An 18,381-nucleotide genomic window follows, 5' to 3' on the forward strand; every position below is an offset into this window, starting at 1 on the left:
GTTTAGAGCAATGGCTTCCTGGCAAATACCACTTGTTTATTTACAAGGAAGCTGTTAGGTAAATAACATCCCTATAGGTTCACACTAATGGTATTGTCCAAGTCAAAATGGCAGCGACCTGGCGAGGTGAAACAGGGTGAGATGAATGTTGCAGAAATTCTCAGGTGTGGAAAATAAATTCACTCAAATTTGTACAAGAGATGATGCCGAAGTGTTACAGGATCAAAATGATGTGCCTGTTATAAATATCGAAGCTCGTTGTATGGAATTTTACTTGAAATATAAGACATCAAATTCTAACGTTTAAAACGTTGCTAATTAACTGTGCCGTAACGCACTGTCTTCTGTTGTAAATTCCAAAAGTAAACTCTAATCAACGAAAAGAGATCCTGAATATAAACGAGACCGTGACGTAACTGTAGCGAGTTTCGTTTGGCTGGAAATGCTATAATTCGTCACTAAATAACATGGACAAGAAGACTTGTCCATGTGTTTGTAATTAAATTAGTTTCATCATCATCATCTTGATCAGTTTGACAGTTTAAGTTTTGTACTTTTTGAAATGTAGATGTGTCACCCATACGGCCATAGTGAAAAGCATGTCACTCACATTGAAAAACCTGGATGGCTTGTTCAGAACAGAAATGTTAGAAGAATTAGCGCCTAGCTAAATGAATGAGATGATTTTCATTATGTCTTAGATTGGAATTTGGATATGGTACTGATAATCAGGTCAGGATACCTGACTGTACAGGGCACAACACTGGTTAAACAGTGAAACTAGAGCTGTGAACATGTTGTCATATGTAGATAATGCTGTGTTCATCCTAACACATGATTATGTTGTCCTTGCAGAAAAGCTGAGGTGCTGAAAGCTGATGTGGCAGGTAAGATCAGAATAATATTTACCAGTGGGCCAATCAGCCGGGTAGACCACTAGGACTAGTAGGAGTGTGATTTAGTCAGGCTACAGTTTACAAGACATGACCATAAAGATGATATGTGATTAATGTACTCTTTGTTTTAGACTTTGAAATTTTCAAGAATGTTATCAGCTTTCTCTTGAGCTCAGCGTCAGTTTTATCCCACAAGTGTAAAACATGTAAGTAGGTACTAGTTATTCAAACTATTTTGTGTCTGCCATCAGATGGGCGGATGGGTCCAGCGGAAGCCTGGACGTCCAGGCAGACCCTACAGGACCTGTACCAGCAGGCCCTGGTCACTGACCTGGAGTACGCTCTGGACAAGAAGGTGGAACAGGACCTGTAAGTATCAGAATTACACATGCTGGCTTTTCCTACACCTAGTGTAGGTGCTTCTAGTCCCTCCTGTTCCTATTCCTATACTGGGCATTCATATATAGTCATAGTCCATGGCTATAGTTTTGCTTTGGTTTGACATGACAACCTTTCAAATGTTAATAAGTATCTGTTACTTGTTTGAACTAAAAATGGACCAAACTCCTTTTCAGGTGGAACCATGCATTCAAGAACCAGATAACTGCCATGCAGATGCAGACCAAGGATAAAACTGTACGTAACACGCTACTATATTATATTCACAAAGTTGAAGGGACAGTCTAAAAATATTGCCTTTGCCTTTCTATTGATACCAATGGTAAACTTGTTACTTATTAGAGAATAACATAATATATGGTTTTAGGTACTACCATAGGGATGAATTTTTTTAGTAAAGAATGACAGCATTGTATTGGCACTGTTACAGAACCCCAGTAGACGAGACATCCAGGCCAGTCTAGCTGTGTTCCTGGAGGGAGCCAGCGGGTTCTATCTGCAGCTGCTGCAGGAGCTCTGCTCTGCGTTTGACCTGGACTTACCCTTCAGGCCAAAGTCTTCCAACTATGGCATCATGGGAGGTGTGTGTTCCCAAGATATCTTTGTTATTGTAAATGTAAACATGCAGTAAAAAGAGAAAACACTCCCAGGCATACTCTCTGGTATATGTTGTATGACTATGAGGTCTGCCAGTCCACACCCATATTTGTATGTTTGTCATACAGTCCATATATGATTATGTTGCTTTTAAGTCCTTGAAGCTCATAGAAAGATTCCACTGTAAATTTTGTATTGTGTAGAGTACAGTTGTTCTTCAAGTTCAGAAAGATGCTGAGAATTGTCTTGTATTGACTTTCTGCATCTAGGCCAGATCCTTTGCATGGTAAATACTAAATAGACTGTAGCATTCTTTGATAGACAGTTGCAGGATTCAAATTCTGTTGGTTTGTAGATTTGATCGTTGTTGTGATTTATAATAAGGCCACACCAAGTAAATTTTATGGATGACGTCCTTTGGAGACCCTATATCTAATGCGAGAGGGCGAAAAAAAAACAAGAAGGGCCCTAAAAAACAAGATGCCTAGCTAGATTAGAAATATACTAAGAGACGATAAATGTTAGGACACAAATTGAACTAGAGAGGCCGACATTTGCTTGGGAGCAAATACAGCATATTTCAGTCCATCTCCCTCCCACGCAAAAGTGGACTATTCCAAACTGACCCCAGTGTAAAACTGGCAAAGATTCTCAAATAAATGACTTATATAGTTTTAGCTATGTAATTGAAAACAAGGATGCAAGAACAAGCACATTGAATCTCGAAAGCTTTACTAATCTTATTATAGGTATGCAAATACTAACAATGATGAGATTTGATACATTTTGAAGGTCTTCGGCACATGAAATTGAATGTGTGGGTCATTACGCATGACTTACTTGCAATGTGACCCCAGGTAACCTGCAGTGGAACACGTGTTCCATGGCCAATGGCAGATGGAACGGGTATTCTTTAGATAGAACATGGAACGGGTATAGCACTTTTGGCCCTTTTTTTGCTGAAAATAGCCATTAAAGTCCCCCAAATGAGTCATTTGGAAGTGGTGTATGCCAAATATGTGACTGCTATTCTGTAGACACATGTTCAAGGTACCCTTATACCGAATTTCAGATCATTTGGTTGTAAAACCAGGGCTCAGGATCCAAAAATCCATTTTTTGGCGAAAAATGCCCCAAAAAACCTTCATAAAAATTTTTCAAAGGCATGTATCAAAAAAATGAAAAAAACGCCTGGGGGGTATTGGCCCACTCTACCTCCATGCCAAATTTTAAGTCATTTGGCTGAATGATGGTGGAGTTGAATCCCTTTGACTGTGTGGCAGGAGGAGAAGAAGGAGGAGGAGAAGAAACATGAGAGAGCACAATATATTTCATCCATACCATGGTATGGACTGAAATATAATGAGGTGACACAGATTAAGAAGCAAGAAGTCTTTTATTCATCATCAAAACAGCAATAAATCAGCTGGAACAGCAGTTGTCGTCCTGTCCTGTTTCTTTCATCACATTTTTGCAGGCCTGCTGAAACAAAGCATGTGCTCTTTACCCATTTCGCGTTAACGTTACGGGTTTCACGTCAATCTAACGATTTTCGGCACTGTCGTGACTCTTTGGTCATAGTTACAGGAAGCGGAATTTCTTGTTTTTTTTTCTAGGAACAGGCCAAAATCAATGCGCGCGCGGATGTCATCCATAAAATTTACTTGGTGTGGCCTAACTTATATGTCAAAGTTCTTGACATGCAATCACATGAAACACCTTTGTATTTTCTGTTCTTCTGAACATTGTTGATGTTTGCTAAAAAACAGTTAGTCATTGGATATGATTTTGGAAATAGTCAGACGTTTCAGATAGCATCCACTACCTTTTGTCAGTGACACTTGAGTAACTGTTTCTTGACGTATCTTATTACCTGGATATTTAACCTTCACCAATGTATTGTTGATGTTTATTTCCGTCCAGAGCCAAGTCCCTGGCACAAGATCCTGCCCCCCCAGCCCAGCTCCTGCCTGTACATCTGTCAGCACTGCCTGGTGCATCTGGGAGACATCGCTCGCTACAGGAACCAGCTGAGTCAGGCAGAGTCCTTCTACAGACATGCCGCTCAACTTGTACCTTATAATGGTAAAGCATCTTACTATCAACTATTACCTGCTTTTCCCATTGGGTCAGTTAGTTCTCTCGCTTAGTGAGTCAGTCTTGTCTCAAACATGATGTCTTATGTATTGTCTGGTGGCGACATGAATATAAGTGTAACTTAAGTGTGTTGCCACCACGTCTTGCCACTATGTTTCAATAAAAAGAAAACTGTATTTTCTTAAGATTTTTGTTGGCCAGAAAACATGGGCAACACTTGAATGTATGATATACTGGTAGTTCTCCGAATAAAGTTTGACCTTTGACCTACAGGTCAGCCCTACAACCAGATGGCTATCCTGGCTGCGTCGCGTGCGGAGCAGCTGCCGATGGTCTTCTACTACTGCCGCAGCATTGCAGTCAAGCATCCTTTTCCTGCTGCAGCCACTAACCTCAACAAGACCTTCTCCAAACTGGCCGATGGGTACTTGTTGTACTGTAGCTATCTTTTTATACATACATGTATGCTCTAAGACAACAGTCCATGAATGGATCCTATACTATACTTGAGAGTCAAGACCTGTAGATATTTAAGCAAGTAACTTTCTGCCAGGGATGGTTCAAAACTGAAACCAGTGGTCCAGACATATCTGATGTTCATTCATTTGTCAGTATGAACTTATTTAAGGCACGTACATTGTAATGTGTATTGATGCTTCCCTCTGTTGCCTTGTGCTTCTTGTTTGTTGTAGAGAAAATGAGTTGAAGACCCACAAGTTGTCGTCCCATGAGGTTGTCCTGTATTTCCTGAGGTTCCATGCACACATCTACCTGAGCAAAGGTCTGACTGCACTTATTTCATTTTTGTTTAATGATTTCAGATCATGAGTGATGAAACCTAAATGTCCGTGTTTTGGCTCAGCATTATGTGCTAACTAACATTTATGATTGTCTTAAGAGTGAAATGTTTTGACATGTAAAAAAATTTTGTTAAATGCATCACATGCTGAAGATTATCTATTATAACTCTTCTTTGGTCACAGATCTGCCCTTTGCTGCTAAAATCAAAGACTTGCTGATCAGTCAGTTCAGGGTGAGTATGCAGATGTCAATGCAATGTTCATTATAGTGTGTTTGTTGTAAACATTGTATCTTTTCTGAAACTTTCATGCCGCTCTTAATCAATTGTCCTCAACAAATTTGAAACAAAAGTCAAGGTCTTATCCCAACACTTCTTGCTCTTGTGCCAAAAACAGTTACTTTACTCAAGTCGCAAGAGTAACTGTTTTTGGTGTACGTTATTATCTGGATGTGTAACCTTCACCGACGTTGTTGGTCTTTTCTTTGGCAGACCCACTTGTATCAAGAGGCGTTCACGTTACGGGAGCTTGTGTACATGGTGGCGATCAACCTGTTCTCTCTGCACCACGTGCGAGACTGCACCACCGACAAGGACATCGACACGGCTGCGTACAGCGATGACGAGATGGTGGGCTGGAACCTGGCGCTGGGCATGTCAAGTACGCAGGGCTAGCATTGGTTTCATGGGGGTAGTAGTAACATACTGTAGATCTTCAAATGTTTGTGTCGGTTTTCTAATAATTGCGAAAATCCCTCCACTGTAAATTCTTGACACTGAAAATATATGTTTCCAATGTGTTACTACTAACTGTACTTAAGAATTGTTCACTGCAAACATAAAATACTGCAAAAATCTCCTTTACCACAAAATAAAGGAATTTACAGGGAGTTGTAAGGAACAGATTGTGACAGTCAAAGCTAAACGGGAGAAAGTTGCAACTTCAGATTATTTTGTAATGTAATTCAAAGACAATTCTGACTCTACTGGATGAATTATGAAGATTTATAGATGTATATACATTTGTATATTCAGACATTTCAAGTGACATATGCATCTGTCACTCTTCCTCAGCATCACTAAAAAGGACCTTCAGCAACGTTTGAAGTGGACTTTTCATTTTTCCTGTTGAACTGGATGCTGTCACCTACTAATCCATCCTATTCCCTCCCCATCCCCCAGTGTCCTTACTGAGCCTGATGTTACACTACATCCCCACCAAGTCTGACCAGTCAGCTCAGGACTCCCCATGTCTGGCTGCAGTCAAAGTCACCCTGGACTGGCTCACTCACAGACCCAACCTCTTTGAGGAAGAAACAATAATGGATAAACCCTTGTAAGTTTCTTATATGCAGTATTGAATCATTCTACGTCTTGAGTGTCATCCATTTTGTAGTACTTAATACACTTCATTAATAGACATTAGTTAAATATCTTTCTTAAATATCATTACAGTTACTGTAATAGATCTCCAGCAAAAATCAGGAAGATGTGAAAGCATTCTAAGAAACACTGACCATTGCAACAGCTATTTGTCCTCTCCTTGGTGCTAGTTTTGTGGAAAACAGAATTCCATTTTTGTCCCAAGATGTCTTTGAATTCATTTTTTACACACACTAGAGAAAGGTAAGAAAATATTAGATGACTCAAAAAGAAACCACTTAAATTGAAACTTTACTTGAAAAAAGGTTGTCTCTGTCCATGGTGCTAGCTCAGCCTTCCATTGGTTGCATACACTGTGGTAGTGTAATGTATAATTTTCGTATTTCTAGTTGATAGAGCAGCTTTGAAATGTTTTTATCTTTCAGGTGGACTAATGCACCATTCCTCTATGTTGTTCAAATTTCAGAATAGAAATGTTATTGGGATATTTGAATACTGAAACAACATTAACTGTGTTATTTTCTTCAACATGACAGCATATGGCCAAAGCTTGCAAGAGTTTTGAACTGTATCCAGTTGAAAGAAAGGATCAACAATCCAGCAAGTGAGTACTTTTCATCATTGTACAAAATGCTAACAATACATGTTTATCCTTTGATCCTTATGACATTGGTACTTTATAAAATATTTCAACATTGACTTGCTATTTTCTTTTTTTATCCCTTAGATCGCCCCTTACCTGAGGACTTTGAACTGCAAGGATTCTTGCCATTGGTTAAAGCACACAGGTAAAAAGGTGTTTAATTGCTGGTTCAGATAGAAATGAATAGTTTGTGTCCTTTTACATGCATCAACCTTTAACTTTATTTTACACTTAAAGATACTGTTATTCAAGACAAGATGGGCTGAAATCCAAGCTCATTGGCAAAGTACCAGTTTGGCAATTGGATCAAATAATCACAAAACATACTGCCACATTAAGAAATACATTTCACTGTTGAGCACTGTTTATATTGTTCCCCAGGCCTTTGGACTTTAGCAAAGGGCAGAGTTCCATTCTGGAGCCAGGTGAGGTGCAGGTGCAGTACAGGTGCCAGCGGCTGTGTGACATTGGCACCTGGATCACTGACAACAAGCCCAGGTGAGTCAAAACTTAGCAACCTGTGTTGGTCATTGTCTTGTCTGCAACTTCCCCCTCCCTCACTCTTCCAATTCCTCAAACCTCCCCCACTGTTAGATGGTTTCAGATTTCCCAGAAACATTCATATTCAACAGGTTGACTGACTTGAGATGCAATTTTTTTCTCATTCTCTCTCAGTTTGCTGAAGAAACAAGGAAAACCAGGTGTACAGACTGTCAAGTTTACAAGTCCCTTAAAAGAGGAGGCCAGAGACGACAAGGGAAGAGGCAAGTCTGAGGAAGGAGAAGGAGAGGAGTTGGCTCCATCCTGGTCAGGAGAGGGGGAGGGGGGCATGAAGGAGGTCCTGTCTGAGGAAGGGCTGAAGTCTGTGGGGATCCAGGCTGTCATCAGCAGGGACAACAGGTCGCCTGAGGTCAACCAGGGAGAGGGACAACAGCAGGTAGGGAAACAGTGTCATTGATTGATTTACCTTCAAGTTGTCCATTTACCAAGTTCTATTGTGCGGTACAATAAGTACTGTACCACCAATCCCATAGTCTTCTAATAATTGATAATGACATTAAAAAGTATTTTTCTTGTATTACTTTCCCTATAAGTCTATGCAGATGTCCATAGTATTTGTGTCATTATTTACCAAGGTCCGCCAACACCAGCCAGCGATTGCCCCCCAGACTGTACCCCTGCATCATCCATTCCAAGTACAACATCAGGAACATCTCCACCAGCAACAGCTGCAGCTCTTACAGCAACAGCAGAGACTGCAGCAGCTACAGCAGCAACAGCAAGGTCTGCCCAGCCCCCCTGTTGCGGCTGTTCCTCCAAGGTCGACCCAGGACAGCACTCAGTACCCCTTGCTGCCCACTGGGAGCGTTTCACTGGAAATGCTGGCATTGCCCCCCTTCATCGGGCTTCAACAACAGTTGATCAAATCATCAGGCACCTTTCCTGGTGTGCCAGGACAGCTTCCCGAACTCCCGCACCAGTTCAGTCTACCAATCAACACGTCAGGAATGGAACAGTCTGATCTGAGGGGCCCCAATGCAGACAGCCTGCCGATGCCTGGTTTTTCAGGCACCAGCAAGTTAAACCAAGGACAGGCCCCTAAGGGCAGCGGCCATCAGTATGTTTCTCCCTTCTCAGGCCCAGCAGGCACTACTTCTGGCTTGCAAGGCCTGCTGTCAGAAGGGCTGGAGACCTACTCCCCGGCCGTGTCCACGTCCTGGCCTGAACCAGGCAGACCCAGGGGCCTTCCCGCCGAGGGGCTGTCCAGAGCGGTGGGTTCCCCGGTGCCTGCCTCGGGTGGACAGACACATCACAATCCGCTGTACAAGGAGGACCGTGCAGATGAAGGCTTCCCCGGGGTGGGGGTGCCGGCGTTCAACACCGCCCCTGGGGCCAACCTGAAGCCCCAGCAGCAGCAGGGCCGCGAGCCGAGACGGTCACCAGTAGACACCTTCCCTTCGTCCAGGATTGCCATGGCATTCCCAGCACTGTCTAAGGTAGGGATTATACAACCATTCATTGACTTAATGTGTATGGATACTTATATCTCAGTATTACATGCAATGTTTATTATTAGCCATATTTAAGTCCATTACGTTAATAAAATCAGTTTATTAAAACATTAATGAGTGCATTGTGATTGAATTTTATGTATGATATTTATTGCAATTGAAATAAAATTTTCCAATCACCATGTTTGTTACATACTACATAGTAAGCTATGTCATTTGATTTATCACTGTATGATGTGGCATCTTCAGAATAGTAGCAAACTTTTCCCTGATCTTGTACCTTGTTTTATACAGGGGAAGTCATCTGTTCCATCTAGTGCACCATCCTTTGATGACTATTCTCGGTAAGAATACCCAGATCCACACAGTACTATTTGCTTAAATCAATAGTACAGTGCCTCCTTAAAAACTTCTTCATCCACACTAGATCTTTGAAACTTATTGACTCCAATACTAGAGATTAATACAAGGAAATTCATCGAATGGTTGCTTCAAAATAATTAAGGAAGTGCATAGAGTACTTCTACAATGTATTAGTAGTAGTATGTAGATCCCGAAAGGTCCATAGGGGTAACTTTTGTTAAGTTGGTGAAATTGTTTTCCATCTCCAGGCCCGAGGCCTCCCCTGATCAGGCTGTGTTCACAGACTACAGCCCCAGCCTGCTCCCTCCCCAGTCTACAGGCAGTGGGTCGTACTCCCTCTTCCAGTCCTCCTGGTCAACCCCCATCACCAGCAGTACTGGACAGTCCCTCACTGACAGAGGTCAGATTCCACACACCCTTCAATCTCTTTGCGTCATTTGCTAAGGATAATGTATTTAATTATGTTCTAATGAAGTAGAACTATGTGACTGTATGTTTTCTCCTCTTCTCAGAAATTGTACATGTAAAATAGATTTTTTTTTTGAAAAAAAAAGGTGCTTTTGGAAAGACTGGACCAGTTGCTATAGTGGCAAGAACTACGAATGAACAAGAGTCCTTCTATATGGATCACAACAAAATACATAATGAGGAACAAAGAGAAATGCTGCACCCCTTACTGAAAATCCCAAACAAACATCATAAAATGCTGATATTAATTTGAAATGATTATGTATTTTCCAGGCCCGTACTCCTCTAGTCAGCTGTTGTCTGACTCCTTCTCCTCAGCGAGTGAGACGAGTTTCTCCCAGGCCTTCAGGGACACCTTACACCTGGAGGGGAACCTGGGCAGCCAGTACCTGCCTCAGGAGGCCGAGGGGTTCCCCGACCGGTATGAACCGGATTCCAGTCATTCGCAGGACAGGGGCGGCTTCAGCGGTCAGGGGAGAGGGGAGTTCCATGGGTCAGCATTCCCAGGTAGGGATGTGTGAAAAACTTTCTTTCTTCATACATTTTTTACTTTTAAAGGGAAAAAAAGTTTCCTAGATCAGGCAGAGTTTCTTGTATGGTCTTATTGGAATCCTAATGGAGATTTATGTGCTGTAGGTTGAGTAGGTGTTTTGGTGTCTGAATGTTTCAGGAACAGAGAGTAGTCACTTGAGTCAGCTGGGGACCAACATCGGGCTGGGGTTCAGCAGTTCTGGCAGCTCCTGGCCACCTCCCTCCACATCTACCACAGACACTGGCAATACTGGCTACTTCTCCAGTGATCTACAGGTTCAGTTACTATCTACATGTACTTCAGCAGTATTCTACATTTTGTTTTACAACTTGGCAGAGTACGATTTGGCAGTTGCCAACTTGTTTTTCCCTGTAAGAGCTATAGGTAGAGTAGATCTCTTCAGCCTCTTCCACCAATTACTGAACTATCATTCCCAGCTTGTGTGGACAATCCAAAGCCTTGTAGATGTATACTACTGGTGGGCATTAGTATCATGTTTCTACCATTACAGCCATTTCACCTATTAAACTCGTTTCTCTTTTCTGCTGTGCATCAGTCTATCTGGTCCAGCACGCCTGCCAGCTCAGGTCAGTCAGCCCTGGAACAACTCCTGCAGCAGCAGAAACAACAGCGAGACAACACCCCACCCTGAACCCACGGCTCACACACACAACCTCAACTACTTCCCAACCACACTCAGAGATGGACCACCGGACGACGTGTCCAACTTGAAAGCAAAAAAGCGAGCGTTTGCCAGCGTGTGTGTGTTGGTAACAGGCCGGGAGCATCGCCCTGTAGTAGGGACCAGCCCAGGTCCCGGGAAAAGCTTTCACATAGGGCACATGACCTAGTAGATGCTCCGTCTCTTCAAGATTCAGCCATGTCTAGAGTAATAAAAGCACCTGGTGCCAGTTCTAGCATAGTAGCACTGAAGGGGTCTGACTACCGGTGTGGTGGCTGCTTGAACGGGCTGAGAAATAGCTGCCCAATGGCCTGAAGATAAAGTTAAAGTCTACACAGTGCTGAGATTATAAACGTATGTTCTCAGAGCGTCTATTCTCCTGGAGCAAAGTTTTCAGTTTGAGGAGGGGCAAAATGTCTCTACATCATCCTGCAAAGAAGAGGCTTTGTTAAGGGAAGTGCTGGCTTAAGGTACAAATGTACATGTCGTGCTGAGCTAGAAAGAAAGAAGCATCAAAAATTGTTTGTCAAGAATGGTCAGGTTTAGCATATGATATTTGATTATGGACACCATTCTGTCAGTTCTGGTGTTTTGAACTGATTCCTGCTCATTTGCTTGTGTACTCTACAAAACATGCTAAGATGTAATGTCCTGTGTTTCAATAAGGTACACTAAGATTAAACACTATGTAGGCAGCTCTTCATTCAAAAGGAAAGAGGAGCTTTCCTGGGCTGTTGGTTATCCATGCATAGGATTGCCATAACTACGTACTGATGTTGTGGTGTCTTATTTAGTGGCATACCGTAAGAAGTTTAGCACCAAGACTTGGGACATACTGCAGTGCACTTGATTAGGCTCCTGACCTCTGCATAGACAAAATTTCAAGATTTCCAAAGTCAAGAATATCATTAGTGTACTGCTGCAATTTAAGTCATTAGTGAATCAGATGAATGTACTGTTATACAATATGGTAGTTGCTTTGGTAGGAGCAGTTTTGTGTGTCTTAGGGTGAATGATATCAATAGTTGTACCTCCCAACATGCTGATCACACAATATGGTGCACTGTGAGTCAAGTGTGCCCATTGCCACTATTAGGGTTTCATTCAAATCTAGTATAAGAATGACATTTGGAATGCATTGAGGTAAATACATGTTCTTCTAACCATATGGTAGCCCATACCAATCACAGGTGGGGGGATATAAGACTTCAGTAATTGTTTTAGAAGAGAGGTGAGAACAAGGTGCTGTCCTTGGTCTACACTCATATTGAGAAGTACAGCAGACTCAGTCCCTTATACATATTATGTATGTCCAGTTACTTGGCCGCTTTGACCCTTCTTTCATTGCATGAAAGGAATAGAACTACAAGTTTTACCTATCTTGTCCTGTGGTACAAGTAAGCAGGGAAACCAACTGTGAAACTCATGTTCCCACCTCTCCATATATGTATCTTGATCTACACAAATGTTAGAAAGTAAGGCCATACAGAGTTGATTTTGTGGAAGACAGACATCTGATCTGCATCAGCATTGGTTTCTGCCTTCACATAGGAGTGTCTGGTACGATCAGGACGATCAGAGCCATACTCATTAGCATGTGTGAGCCCATAGAAAATATACTGCAAAATCAGAGAGAATACATGATTGTCTGTGCTCATTTCAATGAAAGAGATGAATGAGCATGTACATGTACAGCCATTTCAGTTTCTTTTTCGATTATTTAATTCTGAATGATGTCAACAAAATCTAAATTTATCTTTGACTTAGTGATACCTGAAGTATTCTGTAATGGGCATGTGTGAAGCACAGCAACAGATCCTTTTAACAGTAGTAATTTCTTTGAAAAAATTGGACTTCTACTTGACACCACCATCATATGCCAGATGCATACGTGACTCTGAATTTGCCCTTAAAGTTTATATAAAAATCCATTAATGCCCTATCACCAAGAATGGCCCTCACTCCCTGTAGGAAGCTTGTCACCAACCAAGTGGCAATAGATGACAAACCACGCAATAGAAATAAAGATTATGTGTTACAGAAAATCTACTAGTATCCAGTACATTTGTATACTTTTCAGTACTTTTGTCCAATTTATCTGCATCTTCATTGGACTGTCCCAGTATGAGTCTGAATGTTAGATGAAAACCCCTGGTACTTCAACTCAATCATTGAGTTAGAATACGATTGGGTTTTTTTGTATAACATTGAGACTTATCTGGGACAGTCGTATCATAATTTAGGTGGTTAGGTAATTAGTAGTGAAGGATACGTTCGCATTTTTGGCAAGGAACAGAAAATTTATTCACATTTCACAAAATTCACACTGGGTTCCATAGTGCTCACTAAATATTACACAACAGCAGCTATAGGCACTTCTAGTCAGCAGCAATAGTGGTGAATATACATCTTAAGTCATTAGGCTGAAATACATCTACAAAGTAGAATCATATCAATATCTAATTCGATATTCTTCTGATGTGGATATTCGGTTTCGCATATTTTCCAACGATTGTATTTTTTCATGTTTAGTGCTTTATTCTAAATGATAGCGTTCTAAACATGTACAAGGCGCGGTATACTAGTACGTAACGACGTCCCAAGCGTCAATATTATTAATGAAAGATTTATAGAATTATATATCATGCTTTTCCGATGCTAAAATATGTACAGTCGCGACCTTTTCCAGTGTTAAGAAACCAATTAGATATACCCGTACGATTTTCTCTATAGCGCAAAGATGTCATTGCATTCATAAAAACACTCCATCTTTAGAATTGCACGAAAATGTCTAGACTTAACCATTCCTTACATCAAGACTATACAACTTCCCAGATGACGTTGCGTGTACATTTCTTTCCATTCATTTTGTAGCATACTTCCTACCCCGTTGATTGCCATCTAATACTTGCAACTCACTACAAGTCCAGCAATCAGCATACAGAAGAATTTCGAAAATGACCATACGTGATTGTAAACAGAATTAATGGCTGGCAAGAGATGAAGCTAAACTTCCTCCAGCATAAGACAACCGATTGTCTTCATCACTTGTTGAAGCTATCTCCTATCAGCGTTGTAAACGGATTGAATGTTCTCAATTGTATCGTTACTCACTTGTGGTATTTGGAGTTATTAGTTTGAGGAGGAGTTCGTGCGAGTTGTTAGCCTGATATCCAGTCTATCGTGGTTGGGGCAGGCTGTCCTGGGGGTTCTGATCGTTTCCCTCGGCTCAACAGACCGCCCGGTAGGAGCTGCAGTCTGCAGTAGTTTTGTACAACATGAGTTGATTAGTCTAAACTGTTTAGTAGTACCTCCGGTCGTGCAAAACCTACCGGGGAACCTAGCTGAGTCGTGCGGGGAAGAGCTCCTGCAGCCCCGAAGAAAACCCGACCGAACCACGATAGACTGTTTGCAGTTGTTTGCAGGTCCTGGTGTTTGGCATGGGCCCGGCCTGGATGGTGTTTAGGACGCGGCAGCGGCAGCAGGAGGCCCGGCCGGGGATATGCCGAACGCCGTGATGAACACATTGACCACCATGGTGACGATGACCAGGGCGGTGATCCAGTTGTTCAGCAGGTGCATCTTCTTGCTGTTGCGGAGATTTTCCTCGTCGTCCGTCTCTTCAACCTCGGTAAACTGTTGGAGTAACAAGTAATCATAGGACATCAGCAATTTCCTCCAATTTTCAAGGTTTATTCGCTCATTCAAAGTTCACTTTGATCTTCGTCTATCGAAGGAAAACTGACAACGGTCTTAATAACATACGAACAAACTTATTCAAGCTCTAATGTCGGAGTGGTTGCCATAAAATACAAGACTTTTCAACAGTGTGAAGGCTGTACACCGGTACCAGCGACTGACCTGTGTCTTGAGCAGCAGCAGCAGGGCCACTGCCAGCTGCAGCAGCACGGAGATGGTCAGGAAGAACAGGAGGAAGTAGTACATGATGGACACAGGGCCCACCTGGAGCACGTACTTCATCTGTAAACAAAGGACAACATCGCGGTGGTATGTTGAACAGCATATTTTCTTACCATCGCTACCAATAACGAAATCTCCAAAGACATGTTTGTCGTGATTTACCTGCGATGCGTTCGCCGACAGCAGTGCCATGTCCAGGAATCCCTGTGCCATGGTTTTCCTTGCCGTGAACTTGTTCATGTCTCTCAGCTGCTGGTGTACAGGCATCATAGCTAGCTGTGAAGTATGGAAAGTTCAATGGCAATGTATAACAAGAAGCCATAGGTGACAATCCTCCGTGAAGTTTTATACATTTCAACAAAAACAAGCGTCAACGCCAGACCTACTGTAACCTGGTATCCAGTCTGATCGTGGTCGGGGCCGTAAGAGCTCGGGGCCGTAAGAGCTCTGGCCCGCCCGCCTCACATAGGTTTCCCGGTGTGTATTTCACGAGAGATTAATTAGCCCTCCTATCGTGTTGGGGGAAACCAAATCCCCAAGCATACTGTCTCTGATTAGCGTAACACTCCTACCGGGACGGTCTGTTGCACTGGGCGGGGGAAGCTCTTAGAGCCCCCGACGACACAACCTGCCTGAACACCCCAATACCCCCAATCACGATCAGACTGGATACCAGGCTAGACCTACTGTGCAGACATTATAATTAGGCAACGGTTAATACAATGAGGGCGCGTCACAAGCATAAAACATACAAAGAGCTAAATCCATTACTGCTCCCAGGGCGTGTAAAGATACTGTGCTTCAAGTTCGAAGTTCATTCTAATTACACACACACAATCATTGCATTCACATAAAGATCGGACTATCATGGTCGTGTCTAGTAACAAAGACAGCCCCACCGTCTTAACGTGCCTGTACCTAATTAAGCGCGCCTGGAACAGGCCAAATTCCAGCAACAGTTGCGGTAAGCACCGCGAGTGTTACTACCGCCGGCCAGATAACCAGGATATCTGCTTACAGTACCTCTGCTACCAGACAACTGCCTAAACCTACGGCCTATTCCACAGGATTGTAAAAGTAGGGATGTTTCTAAAATATGCATTTACTTCAATATCAAAACAGCTACGGTAAAAATAAAAAGACGTGCATCATCCCGGACATAATGCCACACCACATGCGAAATTTCACAGAAATGCGACGTACGGAAGAATGCGTTTTGGCTGCGAACATCTTCCAAAAAACTTGGCATCTCTTAAGCATGGGCAAAAACATCTGGAACCACTTATCAAAACCACCCCGTATCTGCATGAAGTTCCACCCCCCCACTGCTATTCCAAACAACGCGTTTTTCTGGACCATTCCAATTCGCCTCGTAATTGTAGGGGTGCGTCTGCAATATTACATTGACCGCGAAAGCAGCAACGGCAAAAATACACATTCGTGCATCAACACGGGCATGCCCGCAGACGGCGTATAAAATTGCGTGCCGATTACACAAAGAGAACCCAGTGTTTTGACTGCGAACATGAAAAATCAGCCGATCACAACACTCCGTCCGGAGGTCCTAACCTCCTTCACGGAGTAACAACAGGACATCATCGCAAAAATGACGTTTTACTCACTATGATTGTGCCACGGATGAGCTTTAGCTAGTAATGTTTGTTTGTAGATCGTACATTTTGTTAATGGCTTTTCTATCAACTGATTTTACGATGCATGTAACAGTTACAGTTTAATTCGGTTACCTATACCTGAGAACAAAGCCATTGTTTGCTGTGATAACGCTAGTGCTCACCTCGCCAGGTGTCTTGGGACCATTTCCTTCCTCCTTGTCTGACGACTCCTCTTCTTCCTTCTCGTCTTCCCCCTTCTTCCGGGGCGGCTCCACCCTTCTCACCGCCGGCTTGACCATTGACTCTTCCCGGGCCAGCTTTCGCTTGCGCAGCGTCCGCTCATCGGACATCTCAGGCTGATAGGTAGTCAATGAATCAATCAATAGATCTAATAATCAATTCGTTACTGTGCTGTTAAACCCTCACGTAACCAACTAAGTTCTTAGTCACTGTCATCTACTTTTGTATCTTTTCATAAGAGTCTCTTGAGCAACTGGTTGATCAATATTAAGTGTAAACAACGACACTCTATAGTTGACTCGTATTAGATTCGTTTTTTGTGTAAATGGAACCTAAGAGCAGCTCTGTTTCTGTCGGAAATTAAGTACCGATCTCAGTGAGTACAACCCTATTCATATGGGTATGACTAGATGAACGGCATCTTCGTTCCTAGGCAACAAGATGTACAAAGGAACGTGTTCCTTTCCTGAGGTTGGTATTGTATAGGATATTGGCATTTACTTCTGTTACAGGGTTAGAACTTAGTAGGTTTGAATACTTCTCATGAATTGATCAATTTATCTATCTGTGTCTTCTTGCCCATTGGACATTGCGGACCTAGGCGTACACGTAGCACTTAACGTTAGAAACAGGTCACTCCCACTTCCTAAAATAGGTTTCAACTGGCAACAGTATGCTATACAGTAGATTCTAAATTTATGGTGTAAGCACGACGCCAATCTCTAAGTTGTCTATTGACTTTGCTAGTTATTCCATAGTACGTTCCTCAAAACTTCCCGATTGGGATAATGACAATCGTTTTATTAATCTTATAGCATAGATCATACACAGACGCCACGTATTAGACAGCATATCATTTTGCCGCTACGTGGATATTATGTTACGGACATTGGTGCTACGTTGCGCACGAAACTGACAGCCCAACATTACTGTAGGCCTATTTATTGCCGCAGACGTCCGACATGGTCCTGATTTAGATGAGGGTGTTTAAAGGGGTTTTAGTACTGCTACGTCAAAATATGTTCATTGGCGTTATACGTACATTTCCATGTTCAATTATATAATGCGCTGGTACATTCTGATCATCTGATCATTTGAATTATGAAGACAGTTAGACTTTTGTTTTATGATATTTTGAATCTCTCGTCAGATGAATCTATGTATACACGACCCTTCTGTACAAAACCTTAAGATAATATAACTCTTGCCATTCAATGCAGCTGGGGCCATCCGCAAAAATTACTATCATTAATATCATTACTAGTTGCATAATGATACTAGCTAAAGTATGGCAATAAAATGTATTATTTTCGTGACGATACTATCCCCTATTACGCCCTCTCCGTTATCGGTGTTTAGACCGTTTGACACATGCTTTCATGACACGGGAAGAACAGGCTCGCTTACTTCGACGAAGTTCTCGTGGACCCATCCCTTGAGTGTTTTCCAATTTTCGGCCATGTTTGTCTCTTCTCACGGCTCTTAGTCCATCAAAGACAAGCTGTCGGGCGGGAGGCAAGATGGCTGATAGCCCGGGGGATTCTGGGTAACTTGACGGAGGTAGAGTCAATGACATCAAAACAATGTCAGGATGCGCTGTTGTGGCATTGTTGGAGTGAGGATCCGGACAAAGGAGGGATGAACGAACGAACGAACGAATGTATGTACTAGTGAATGAATGAGAGAAATCATAGAGGAAATTCATACAAAGGTCGTGGCTTTTTGTGATGACCGCT

The 18,381-nt window shown here is 42.4% G+C and overlaps 2 protein-coding genes across 3 annotated transcripts; one reads left to right on the top strand and one right to left on the bottom strand.

Annotated features, from left to right (window-relative positions):
• The first annotated feature begins 85 nt into the window (after positions 1 to 85).
• On the top strand, positions 86 to 12,624 carry LOC109466141 (protein SMG7-like). 2 transcript variants are annotated; one of them, XM_019763788.1, is made up of 21 exons: positions 86 to 164; positions 856 to 887; positions 1,148 to 1,265; positions 1,472 to 1,532; positions 1,726 to 1,876; positions 3,816 to 3,977; positions 4,263 to 4,413; positions 4,682 to 4,770; positions 4,973 to 5,022; positions 5,281 to 5,449; positions 5,971 to 6,124; positions 6,708 to 6,775; positions 6,899 to 6,959; positions 7,196 to 7,312; positions 7,490 to 7,751; positions 7,951 to 8,811; positions 9,121 to 9,170; positions 9,438 to 9,589; positions 9,931 to 10,164; positions 10,328 to 10,464; positions 10,746 to 12,624. In XM_019763788.1, the coding sequence occupies exons 1-21, from the start codon at positions 88 to 90 to the stop codon at positions 10,839 to 10,841; spliced, it is 3,252 nt and encodes a 1,083-aa protein (XP_019619347.1). In that variant the 5' UTR covers positions 86 to 87; the 3' UTR covers positions 10,842 to 12,624. The 2 variants fall into 2 exon arrangements, with proteins under 2 accessions (XP_019619347.1, XP_019619348.1); XM_019763789.1 differs by having other exon boundaries at positions 102 to 136.
• Positions 12,625 to 14,329: 1,705 nt separating this feature from the next.
• On the bottom strand, positions 14,330 to 18,263 carry LOC109465949 (ninjurin-2-like). Its single transcript, XM_019763437.1, has 5 exons — positions 18,053 to 18,263; positions 16,588 to 16,761; positions 14,955 to 15,068; positions 14,733 to 14,852; positions 14,330 to 14,507 (listed from the first exon to the last, which is right to left on the bottom strand). The coding sequence occupies exons 1-5, from the start codon at positions 18,104 to 18,106 to the stop codon at positions 14,334 to 14,336; spliced, it is 636 nt and encodes a 211-aa protein (XP_019618996.1). The 5' UTR covers positions 18,107 to 18,263; the 3' UTR covers positions 14,330 to 14,333.
• Between the last annotated feature and the right edge of the window lie 118 nt (positions 18,264 to 18,381).

Source organism: Branchiostoma belcheri, unplaced genomic scaffold (genome assembly GCF_001625305.1).
Source record: "Branchiostoma belcheri isolate BF01 breed outbred unplaced genomic scaffold, Haploidv18h27 scaffold16, whole genome shotgun sequence".
NCBI classification, from domain to species: Eukaryota; Metazoa; Chordata; class Leptocardii; order Amphioxiformes; family Branchiostomatidae; genus Branchiostoma; species Branchiostoma belcheri.

Bases quoted from the DNA above. Each gene is read 5' to 3' on its own strand.
- LOC109465949 (XM_019763437.1), bottom strand. From the start codon at position 18,106: ATGGCCGAAAATTGGAAAACACTCAAGGGATGGGTCCACGAGAACTTC. The intron at 14,853-14,954 runs GTAAATCACGAC...CTTTGTTTACAG, and splicing joins TGTCGGCGAACGCATCGCAG to ATGAAGTACGTGCTCCAGGT. The intron at 14,508-14,732 runs GTCAGTCGCTGG...TTACTCCAACAG, and splicing joins TGCTGCTGCTCAAGACACAG to TTTACCGAGGTTGAAGAGAC.
- LOC109466141 (XM_019763788.1), top strand. From the start codon at position 88: ATGGTATTGTCCAAGTCAAAATGGCAGCGACCTGGCGAGGTGAAACAG. The intron at 1,266-1,471 runs GTAAGTATCAGA...ACTCCTTTTCAG, and splicing joins AAGAAGGTGGAACAGGACCT to GTGGAACCATGCATTCAAGA. The intron at 8,812-9,120 runs GTAGGGATTATA...TGTTTTATACAG, and splicing joins CATTCCCAGCACTGTCTAAG to GGGAAGTCATCTGTTCCATC.